General features: G+C 43.1%; 2 protein-coding genes across 5 annotated transcripts in view; both read right to left on the reverse strand.

Annotated features, from left to right (window-relative positions):
- The window catches only part of TM9SF3 (transmembrane 9 superfamily member 3), a 45,540-nt gene extending 40,362 nt beyond the window's left edge, over positions 1-5,178 (reverse strand). Inside the window, exon 1 of the mRNA XM_021548132.4 lies at positions 5,064-5,178. Within this exon, the coding sequence (XP_021403807.1) occupies positions 5,064-5,141 (78 nt within the window). The 5' untranslated portion in view covers positions 5,142-5,178. The remainder of the gene's footprint in view (positions 1-5,063) is intronic.
- Positions 5,179-10,275: 5,097 nt separating this feature from the next.
- The window catches only part of PIK3AP1 (phosphoinositide-3-kinase adaptor protein 1), a 37,877-nt gene continuing 35,693 nt past the window's right edge, over positions 10,276-12,459 (reverse strand). For all 4 annotated transcript variants that reach the window (XM_085582454.1, XM_085582453.1, XM_021548108.3 and 1 more), the window contains 3 exons: positions 11,796-11,866; positions 11,509-11,618; positions 10,276-10,450 (listed from right to left, as the gene is read on the reverse strand). In XM_085582454.1, coding sequence (XP_085438580.1) covers positions 10,396-10,450; positions 11,509-11,618; positions 11,796-11,866 — 236 coding nt within the window. In that variant the 3' untranslated portion in view covers positions 10,276-10,395. The remainder of the gene's footprint in view (positions 10,451-11,508; positions 11,619-11,795; positions 11,867-12,459) is intronic.

The following is a 12,459-nucleotide window of genomic DNA, read 5'->3' on the forward strand; positions in this document are numbered from 1 at the left end:
GGTAACTTGGTGGAAGAACACAATGCTATTAAAGAGTTCAAGTGTGGCAGTTTGATGGTGGATTTTCTGTTAGGTTTCTTTTCTGTTCTGTTTCATTAGGGCCTTCATAATATCAAAATGTCTATAATAAATAACAGTGCCAACACAAAGGAAAACTTATTTAGGCAAGACAAAGCACAAACATATTTTGTAGGAGACTGTACTGTCAGCTCTTTATGAGGGCTGCTAAGTTTTGAGAAGGCTTACATATAACACACCTTTCAGCAAAAAGGTCATGCTATGAGCGAGAGAACATAAAGTAAGCCAAGATGAACACAGTAAATGACAAGGCAAAGAAGGTCAACAAATAAGATGCTGCAATTTGTACTCTGGTGTATCTCAGCAAGCTCTTCTGGTTTTGGTTCATATGAAGGGATAATATATACTGCATATAGCTCAGCGATCCTAATTGTATTTACAGACACAAGCATTTAACAACATGGTCACAGTGCCACAACTCACATAGTCCAGTACTTCCACATGTGAGAGAAGGCTACAAAACACAATTACAGTAAGTTTCACTTACTGTAATTTATGAAAAAATGTCTGTAAGCTTTGCACATTTTTCTGCACTAAGCTCAGTAATTTCTGTGGCTATATGGAACATATAAGGATATATTTACAGATGCTGCCTGAAAAGTCTCAGCATAGACACAAGTTAACTACCATGTAGCTGTTAAGCTAAGGGAGACACATCTTCAGAAACATTTTTCTGTAATTGCCAACCAGGTGGTGGAGGACCAACTTGCACCTCAAATGCAACTACATATCATCTACAACCCCCATCACAGCTGAGGGCATCTGTTCCAAAGCAGCACAATATGGTCACGCTGCTTGTTCAGAGCCCTGGGCTGCAGGGATGTGCCGGTGCAAGCTAAAATCACATCCAAGCCATCTACAGCTCTTCCCTGCTGCCAGTATTGATGGCTCCACTCTAGCTCCCTGCAGAACACTAAACTGGCAGGAAGCTTGTGCCGTCTGACAAGGCCAGGAGTGCATCTCTTCTATGTAATACAATTAGTGAAAAACTGGGGGTGTGCACCACTTTGAGACTTAATATAAAGACAATTTCCATACATCTATACAGTTCAGAAACTATTCAAGTATAGCAATACTGACACTACCTTCAGTACAGCACATGCATCTTTCTTTCCTGTTACCCAACAGGGCACTCATGGTGTGGAAAGCAACTTTATGTTCTCTTTGCACAACTGTAGAAATTAGCATGCTAACCCTAAAAATAGACTATTTATTCTACAAAACAATAAAGGCTAGATTAACTCAGCATACGAAAGTTTGCAGAAAAATATATGAGATTGCTGCTGATATTCTTCTATAAACCAGGAAATCACTTTCTAAAAAAATGATGGGAGACAAAAAGAGGATTACAACTGCCAAATCTCATGTGATGATTCAGCAAAATAACTTCAATCAAGACAGTTTCTTTCAGAAAACATGCAGTTTTACTCCTTTCCTCGGATAGAAGTCTGGAATTACATGCATCACAATGCACATCTTTTGGGGGAAAAAAGGACCAACATTATTTGTTAATGGTAAAGGAAAGATATAGAAGCAAGACAAGAAATACAGGAGGCAGCAAGCAAGACTCACCTGGGAAGTAATATCCCAGGCTTGCAAGTCCTCAGTATCTTACAGATATTCCATCTATCAAGCACTGTGATAATACTCAATGTTTGCAGATCATATCCACATTTAATCCAGCCCATTAAACTGGAGTTCAGCCTCTCGCTCTTTGGACAAAGCAGGCTATTTCCAGTAACACTTCTTTATTTCTCTCTGAATTTTAGGCCTAACCAGGATGTGTCTAGGACCATACTGGTGGCATAGGCTGAACTTTTGTACATGCAGTACTTTTACTGTTACATTTCCTAGATGCACAAGATTGCTCAGGTACACCATGTCCTGCTTCCATGACATTTATTTCACCTCTTCAAAATGGAAACACAACTTCATAGAGGAATCAGGCTGCCCATCTGCACACGACTTCACATGCAAATAAGTATTTTACATGAACTGAAATACTTTCCACAGTGTTTCTCTGACAATTTTCAGATACTATACAAAGTTCCTAATTCTATATACTAATTTTAAATAAGCCTTACACACTTATTTAATATACTTAATCAGGGTATAAGTCAAGCAAAAATGCTTTTCTCAACCATATCAAAATAGGAATTTTGCTACACAATATAGGCTGGGTTTTGTTTATTTTTCAATGTTTTTCACGTATTTCTCTTCTTACGGAGCACAGACAACCAAACTAAAGCAACATAAAAATTTAAATATTACCTAGTCTCTAGATCATTCTTCTGCAACAAAAACCACAAGATATTTCAGAATGTTTTATGGTTTGTCTATTACATCATCAATTCCAACAAGTCTAGCAACAGAAGATGTGAAAGCAAAGGCCAGGCAGAAGCCCCTCAGCCCTGTTTCTGCAGGACCAGTATAAATTGTGATAAGGCCACCAGCACCACATTGATGATATCGCTTCCACAAATAAAAGGACAACTGTCAAAAAATGTTGCAATTATTATAATACAGGCAATGAACATTACATTACATGCTCTGAAGCATGAAAGTAAATGAAAGAATCACCAGACAAGTTTTCAGTTCTGTCATGGTCTGAATTTATGCTGCTGTACTGTCTTTAGACAATGGAAATTTTAAATACTGTGGCAAAAATTTCTCTTCAGTTACTATTAATTTTAAATACCCATGTCTTTATCTTGTAACTGTATTTACACTTTTCTTTTTAAAGAGTAATTCAAATTTAAGATAAAGGATATAAGCTGTTGATTCAATGACACTATCCATACCTAACGTCTCCAGAAACAACAGCATAGACCTAGAGCTTCATTCAGAGTCCTCTCACAATTATCTTTCATAGTTTTTGCTTAGAAGTCCACAGCCATAAAATAAAGGACACGTGTAATACATACTACAGCACAGACTGCAAACTATTCCATGTTATAGCAGCATTAAAAGCTTAATGCAGCACTTCTGTAGGTCCAACACACTGAGCACTGACAACACCCTGTACAGCTGTGTCAGGATGCACCAGCACACCTTCCCCCAGGGAGCTGCACACTGAGGAAATGGAAGGATAAGGAGAAGGATGTGTATTCCTACCAACAGTTCTTGAGTCTTAAAGTCAGTGAAAATTTAGTTTGAGATTACCAAATTCTAAATTTCCCTTCCACTTCTCCAAAAGTGAGCCGAGCCTTCAAAGTGTAGTAAAGCACTCTAAGAAAATTAATCTCCCAATGGAAATAATATTTAAAACTGGATTTATTAAAATGCAGTATTTAAGGAATATTTCCTTCAGGTTCTTTATCTTAACATCAGTACACTACTACAAAACCCTGGTCATGCTTCATTCATGCTATTAATGCTTCCACTCCAATCTCCTACACAAGATTAAAATATCAAAATACCCAAGCAAGGAGACAGCCTTCCAAAAAAAGGTAACTGTCTTTCTACATCAGCTATTCCTAACCTACCACATAACCTATCAAGTTAAAAAACTGGACACTATGTGAACAAGAATACTAAACCAAAACAGACTTATAGTCTCTCAGAGTTGAGTAGTTTAGGTGAAAAAATGACAAGCCTTCAAAAGGAATTAGTAATTTCCATGGGTTATTGTTAAGGCAATCATTCAGAAGACCTAAAAACATCAGAAATCACTTTTGAAGGGAGAGCTCAAACCCAAACCAGTGACAGTTTTAATTTTTTCCCCCAGAAGACTACCAATATTAGTTTAATAATGAATAATCCCTCAAGTCAACCAGCCCTTAAAATAAACACAGCACTATGCTGAAAACCATCTCACCTCAGCAGAAGCCTCACTCTAAAGCATGGGTTCAGCAACAAAACTGGGGCCTAAATTAGTTCAAAGAATATCTGTTTCTTGAAAGTACTGAATATTAGAGTAACTTTTCTGTCATTAACTGCAGCACCAATAAAACCCTTTCCCTTTCAAAAAAAACCCACAATCCTAATCAGTTTTAAAGGCTTCAAAAATAAATGGAATGAGGTAACTAATTATCTACCTCTTACACAAGAGCTGTCAATATTATTTATCTGTTTTATTAAGAATACTTGCTAAGCTTTACCCCACCTCACCTTGAGAAAAGTATGTTAAGAAACTCAGCAAGTGTTTACCAGCCAGGCTGCTCAAGAGCAAAAAAGTCCTGGCAGTCAGAGAGACCCAGTGTTTAATCATAGCCACGTTCTAATACACTCCACTTGCAGCAAACAGAAATGGTTTCTAGGAAAGTCTCGTTCCAAAATCACATCTCAGCTCATCACACAAACTTCCACTTTCTCACACTGAAAGCTACGGGAAACAACACTCCAGTGTAAAATGAGAAACTGACAAAGCACTGTTTTTTTTTTTCCTAGAGATTCTTTTGAGTAATATTGCAAGCACTTCAGAAAAACTATTCTCAAGCCAAAGCGTGAACGCTCAGAGCAGTAGTATCTGATACACCCGTTTTTCTTGCGGGTCCGCGGCAGTGTCCCCGTCCTGCTCTCACTGCCCGGCCCATTCGCACGCTGTCCCCGCCGCTTCCCGAGGGAGCTGTCACGCCTGTCCCGCAGGGCTGTCAGACCCGCGCTCCGAGGCAAGAGCAAACATCCGAGAGGAGGGCAGAGCAAACAGCGCTCTCCAAACAAAGCACGCGTACCTGCCGGGGCGTTTATCTGCTCCAGGAAAAGGTGGGACACCCCGCCCGGCCGCACAAGGATGTGCAAACCGGATCGGCGAACCCGGCGGCCCGGCCCCGAGCGCCCCGGCGTCCCCCTCACGCCGAACCGCATCGGGGGCCCGGCGCGGCCGGAGCAGCCCGAGCGGCGCGGCGGGAGCCCCGCGGGGCGGCTGCCGCCCGCTGCCCCGAGGCGCGGCCCGCGCTCCCCGTCCCTCCCGCCCGCCGAGCCGCGCTCCCCGCGGCACGGCCCCGGCCCGAGCGCCGCTCCCGGGGAAGCCGGGCACGCCTCACCGTGTGCTCGTGCTCGTCGGCGCGGGCGCGCAGCGGCAGGAGCGGCAGGAGCAGCAGGAGCAGCCCGGGCGCCGCCATCTCGGGCCTCGGCGTCCCCAGCAGGCCCCGCCGCGGCACCGGCCCGCGCCCGCCGCCGACGCCACTTCCGCCCCGCCCGCCACGTCACCCGCCCGCCCGCCGGAACCGCGGGGGCGCTCCGGGAGCGCTCCGGGGCCCCGCGGGGCGGGCGGAGCCCTGCGGGCAGCGCGGGCGGGCAGCGCACGGGAGCGCCGTTCTTACCGACGCAACTGTCATTGGCATTTCGTTTTGATGGACAAAGGAATCGAAGGGTCTTTGGGAACGGCGGGGCGCAGGGCTGGGTACTTGCACCTTCTGGAGCACAAGTCTCGGGAGCAGCGGCTGAGGGAGATGCGGTTTTTGAGCCTGGAGGGGAGGAGGCTTAGGGGAGACCCTTCTCACTGTACGGCTGCCTGAAAGGAGGCTCTGGCGAGGCGGGGGTCGCTCTCTGCTCCCGAGAAACCAGTGACAGGACAAGAGGAAAGGGGCCCAAGCTTGGACACTAGGCGCAATTTCTTCACGGAATGACTGATCAAATATTGGAAGGGGCTGCCAAGGGAGATGGTGGAATCACCTGGTCCTGGAGTTATTTAAGGAAAGACCAGACATGGCTGAGTTGATAGAGTATGCTCAGGCCGATGTTGGACTCGACACTCTCAGGGGGTTTTTCCAAGCTTATCAGTTCTGTGATTCTGTGAAACACACAGGCCCACTCTCTATGCCACTCGCACAAGCAGCAGCACACGGGGCCCAGGGCAGGCACAGCCACACCTGGACCTTGTTCAGGATAAGGTGTCTGTTAGTGCTGGCTAAGATGAAGCCCACCTCCGGAGGAAACCTGTCTACAGACTTGGACCTACCTCAAAGTCAAGTTCACAGTAAGAAAAACCAAACCAAACAAAGCCCTCAATCCAAAGCACTCATGGTATTAAACACTGATTCATCAGACAATTTTAAAATTCATTACAGAAAACAATGTCAAAAGTTATCTTACATATTCTTCTAAAAAGGGGGACACTATACCATCTTCTCAAATAAACAGAGCCAACAAATAAGCAGACAGACAACAAATGAGTAGAAGGCAGGAACTCCATGCTGTTACATGTCATCCATGCCTTGTGGAAATGATGCAGAAAACAGATTTCCCTGTTACCGTCATACCTATGCTAAAAGCTTTTCCTCTTGTGGTTTCACTCATTCACTCTACCTTCCCTGAACATATTTCACGAGGTATATCTGAAGCCTTTTCCGGAGATTCAGGAAATAGGGCATGCACTGTTTCAGCAGGAGCAAAATCCCTGTAGAGATACTTGCCAAAACCCATGCTTGTATTACACACACACACATACAGACTAAAAAAAAAAAAAGAAAACCTAGACAGTTTTGATAACACCATATGTTTCTTTCTAGTCAATGCATCTCAGTCCAAAATAGAGTAGCTTACCCTTGGGAGACAGAGAGAGGAGGCTTCAGCATCTTCAATTTATTCAGTACTTAAGCCTCTCAGCCAGCACACCAGGGCCAACCAGAGCCATCTGCTGCAGCAGGGTTTGCAAGGCATGCTCTACAAAGAACAAACACATTTCCCCAGGCCTGCCAGCTGGCACCTGAGTTTGGTGGATTGGTTGATGCCCCTACAATTGGCCAGGCCATTTAAGTTTTTACAAGCAACTTTATTATCTGTTCAGTCCTTGAGCTCTAATGTGCATCAGAAACACTGTTCACATTTCCCTTTTCTCTTTCCCTCCCAAGCATATTCTTAAGTAACTAGCAATCTGCATGCACACTGTTTTCTTGTCTGGTCTGTTCTGATCTTCAGTTTTAGTGCATTTTTCATTCTAGGTGGAAGCAACACACACCACATGCTCACCAGCAAAAATAGATACAGGGGCTGAATACATTGAAATGTAAGAGGCTGAAAGCAACTAGATTAATCCAACCTATGTGGAACACACACTTTAGTGGCTAAGCAGGTGCATCACTGTTGGCCTGAAAGACATGACTGCATCCAGTTTTTTACCTGCATCCAACAGTAAAGCCATCTTAGTGCTGTTCCTTTTTTCCTTGATAGGGTGAGAGTCTTGCAGTGATTGTTGGTTACTGAGATCCCTCGCTAATCCAGCATCAGTGAGACAGGAATGCTTGAAACTACAGCTGCATCTTCAGTTTCCCTCCCTTAAGCAGTGCAGAAGGGGCCTGAACAGAATGCATTTATAGTATGGCTCAGCTCCCCTTTTCCCAGCTCACCTCTCCCAGAGCCCCACCAGCATTTGGCTTTATGTGATAGGTCAGGTCAGAGTAATGAAGTATCTAAGCTTCAAATGGGAGAGGGACTCAAGGGTTACTTAGGAGCTACTTTTCAGTAATTCAGATATAACCACCTCTCCACAGCACATGCAATAACTGTCCAGTTCACAGCTATTAGGATTCTGCAAAGTCAAATGCTCAGATAAATCCCCCCCGCAATAGATATTTGGCTATAACTTGGAGGGGATGCAGAATTAAAAATTAGATTGGAAAGATGGATCACTGGGCTGCTTCAGTCCGACAGTGCTGAAAGAAAATCTGCATGATACACATAAAATTTTCTCTTCTTTTCCTGCCTTACTACAGTTTTACCCACATCCTACAATTCTACATTAAGTTGTACCTTGTAGATGTGAAAGCAGACAAATTCCTCTTAACACATCACAACTCCCAAGGCCTGGGGCACAGCTGCAGTCAACATCAAGAAGATAGGGAATTTTTGAGCAAAACCAGGGAACTGTGGGCAAACCAATACATGTGACAGCTAAACACAATCAAGCTGCTGAATTTCTTTTGGTTTATCTCTTTTATCCCTAATTTCTTCACTTATCCTTGTTACTATTTTCCTCATTTCAGCACCAAAACCTCCTTCCAATTTGAGGTAATAGAGCTGGAAATCTTGTTTCATTCCAAGAAGAGCACAGGAAGGCAGCTCTCACCATTCCCCTGGCTACAGCAAACAAAAGCAAATTTGCTGTGAATCTATAGTGGCAGTTACCAGAGACAGCACTGAGGTTCCTTTAAAAATAAAATAAATTAAAAAAAAACAGAAAGGACACCTGTGTATCTGTTGTCCTGTGTATGCAGCACAACACCTGCATCCCTCTGCCATCAAAAGGAGAGGATTTATGAACTATATTTGGAAGCTCCCAAATCCTCTGAGCCTAATGTACAGGTGATATTTAGCATATGCCTATATCCCTGTGTGGGAATCCAGGGCTTCCCTCTGGCTGCCCTGGAGGGCCTGGGACCCTGGCACGGGGTCAGGAACCCCCCTGCACAGAGCTCCGAGAGACACTGTCTCTGATCTCTGTCCATGGAAAAGAGTTTTCAATCTTACAGGATGAATTAAAAGCTTTGAGTGTTTGATATGAACAATAATTAAGTGTGGCACGGGTGCAAAAGTGAAATTTTAGGATTCTAGATTAGGGGTCCAAAGGGCACAAGATGGAGGAAATTGGGTGTGTTTTGTCCTTTTTCTCCTTCTTCATGCCCTCCATGTTTCACTGTATTGTTGGCACTTTTCTATTGGTTTAGGCTGGGGACACACTGTTCAACATAGGTGACAGATATTGGCACATTATTGTAAATATAGCACATGTAGTTTCTGGTATATAATGTTTGTAACATCCCACTGAGGGCCAGAGCCCCACACGCTGCCCTGCAGGACAGACCTGCGGCAGGGCAGCAGAACATGTTAGAGATAAGCAAGAATAAACAACCTTGAAAACAGCACAGACGAATTATGGCTTCTTCTTTGGCAAGGGGGCAGAAAGACAGAGACTTTTTACAATCCCAGAATCATCAATACCACAGATTCTGACATCCCTGAAAGCAGCAGGGGGTTCTCCGTCTTCATTCAGTGCTGGTCAAGTCATGGTTGCTGTCACTTTTGCACTGGGTTTGCCACCCTGCAAGAGAAGGAACTGCAACCCTGTCACCTGCTCTCCTACAGATGAAGGGGAGCTGACAGGATCAGACAGAAGCTCTACATGTCCTACCCATACCTGAGGGATCACCTAATACAGATCTGTCTGTTTTTCAAGCCATTACCCCCCTTTTTCATCCCTGAAAACCAAGTATGCAATGATGTTTAATTCTCTACCCTGAATGCTATCTTGCAGATCCCCATCTGTGCCACTCATGGACAACCAGAACTTTAAATTGTCTTTCAATGCACAGAAGATCTCTGGAAGAGAGCCAGACCAGGAAGTCTCCTTAAGTTTGTAAGCCCTCATTCAGAAAAAGGGCTGCACATAGCTGCTGCAGATTCACATTGGTAGAAAGGGACATTAGAGCAAGCAGAGCCCAGCCTCAGGCTGTCTGTTCCCACTGCAGCCAGCTAAAATACAGCTGGTATTTGTGAGAGGTGTGCACCAGTAATTGGAGACTCACTACTGTTCCAGAGTATGAAGTGAAATGCCTTCATATTGCTCCATAATGACCACATGTAAGAGACACGGAACACAGCACTGCCACCAAGTCCTTCTCTAATTTGAGAGATCAGTCATGTGATTTTGTAACACCCTGCCTGAAAAAGGTTTAAGCACAGTTTGTTTGGGATACAGAAGGTCCCTTACCAGCTGTCTTGGGAATTTTCATGGTAAATAGGACAAATACAACACATTGTCTGTCCTCTTCAGGAAGCCAACAGGAAAAGGAAAGGCATTTTAAAGGCTGTATGCAAAATACATTCTTGAAGACAATTTCTCATCCCCCATGGTTTAATGATTGCTAAAGGGGGATGCTGCACCTTCTGAAAGGTCAGTATAATTGTATCCAAAATGTTATGCCAAGCAGTAGTACATTCACCTGTTCCTGATGTAATGAGCATTTTTCAAACATCTTATTTTCTTTACTTTTTAAGCATGTTTTCCAGTCAAGCCCTGGTAGACCATACTGAGGTTTGGTAACTATGCTTATCAGGATTTAGTTCCTAAAAGGACACATGTGCTTTCTTGATCAAATGGGATCTTCATGTTGGTGCAGGGCTCCCAAGATACACAATGTTCTTCCCCATGATGATACCTTTTCTTGAAGCCCCAAAGCACCAAAATTCTTCCAACTAAAAAAAAGTTATAGAACACCAAAAGGTCCCAGTGAAAATCATGGGAAAAGTCACCAGAGCTTCAGGGAGGATGAAATTATTTGGGTCCCACTTATAAATAATTTAACGCAGCCCAAAAAATATCTGTACAAACACATATATAAACAAAAAATATCTCATATTCCACAGATGTTGAGAAATTCAGCGACCTCTTGGGGGCACAGGTGGAGGATAAAAGCCTTCACAGCTTACAGGCCTATAAAAAGACAGATAATGAAAATGCATGTAAAAGTAGTAGAAAATAGAGTTCTGCAATAACATCATATGTAAACATACTGTACAATCAGTAGTCATACAAGAAGAAAAAAGCCTGATTGAGCAACAGAGCAGATGCCAAGCTGCCAGGGCACTGTTCCTATCCAAGCTATTTCTTCTGTCATTAAGCTGCAGTAATTCTACTATTACTGCAAAGAGGTGGTATAATAGTTGTTTGGAGTAAAACTTTGATAGTATGGTAGCTTTCTCCTGAAATAACGGTGCAATAGGAAAAGATCAAAAGATTCAAAACCTTTTTTCAAACTAACTGCAGATAAATTCCAGCTATTTCCTTGCCAAAGCCAAGCCAACAACAACACAGACCTTGCTGCCCCCACACAGTAGCAATTACTGCTTTAAGAGTTGGAGAATTTTACTAGTATCTGTGCTGAGATAACTTTTAAACATTCCTTTAGTCCAACCAGTGAAAATCTATGAAGTCTATTCCCCACAAAGTTATTTAAGTTTATTATCCAAATCTTCTCAACACCTTTTATAAAACCAGTGCAGTTCTTTCTTTGAGGCCAGTAACACATGTAAACATACTTGCTTTGGAGAGATCTGAACTTTGCAAAAAGAAAAAGTCCAATAGAATGCCAAAAATAACTTCTCCCTGAGCTACACTTTGTATGTTCCAAGAGGATATTTTCAGGAGGGGCAAGTACTAAATATCTGCCAAGGGCAGGATGTAACTCCACCTGGGTCAGTCTTGCTATGGCAAGCGTTGTGTGCTTCACTAGTGCTGCCCCTCGCTCTGCATAAACCACAGGGACAGCACTGCAACAGCCTTGGTACCAACTAGGAAACATATTCCTCCACACATACATGAGAAACAATGACCTTACAGCTCCTAACACTATGTGCTGACAGATAGCAGTCTAGTTGATTTTGTTCAAAAACACACTCACTTTCTGCCTTTGCTAACTGCCTTGCTTTCTGTGCAAGGCTTCCATAAGGATTCACTGAAAGCACACATTTTGAGCTGCATTTTAGTTTTACCTGCTTGCACCTCGAGGAGGCACTCTGGGAGGCCTTTCTGGGAAAGGAAGCCTCTCTACTTGGTGAGAAATTGGGCTGCGGCTCCTTGCTGTTTCTGGGACTTCACTGTCCTACAAAATGAAGAGAAATGTTTACAGAACAGCAGAATCTGGTCCTTAGTATCCTCACCAAAGCAGTTGTGGCATTTCTCTAAATGCAATGCCAGCTCTGAGCTCTTTTTTCTGCATGAAAACACAGGCATGTACCTAAGGACAGCAGAGCAGTACATAGCAGAGGTGAGAGCTTACCTCACTGTCCCCTTCCATCCCACTGCTGACACTCAATATACTCCGAGTGCTGGAGCGGTTACTTGCACTACCTGGAGGAAGCAAAAGAAAAACTGATTAATAAACCCTGCTGATTTAACTGCAAATCCCTAACTCAGGGCTCTTTCTAAACTCATGCTTAATTCTTGCAAATATAATTAATTCTTGTTTAGATTAATTTATTTTCACTGTTTTTTAAATATAATTGTGATCCAAACAACAGCATTTCATACCACAGGACCAAACCATTAAATTATGCTTTCTTTCTAGAACATTTCTGCCTTATCTTTCTTTATCCAGTCTTCTGGTTAAATACTCACAACCATAATCTAACTGAAAAGATGCAATGCCAATATCATCTGGAAAGTCAGGCAAATATTTTCACAAAGGTTACACACCCAACATTTATGTACCTTTAAATTATCAGTCTCCATATCTTTAACACCTGCATGAAGATAGATGGCTGAGTGCTGTCACATATTCATTCCTGGAGTTACTACTTAAAAAGTTATTGCTCCAAATAAATAACTGTTTACTACCCCCTCTTACAACAATCCTCAATCATCACAGGAATGTTTCCTAGTCTATTTCCAAGCTAAAACCAAGTTTGTTCAAACAACCTTCAGCACCCATCTATGCAAACCCA

This window comes from Lonchura striata, chromosome 6 (genome assembly GCF_050655825.1).
Source record: "Lonchura striata isolate lonStrDom1 chromosome 6, ASM5065582v1, whole genome shotgun sequence".
NCBI classification, from domain to species: Eukaryota; Metazoa; Chordata; class Aves; order Passeriformes; family Estrildidae; genus Lonchura; species Lonchura striata.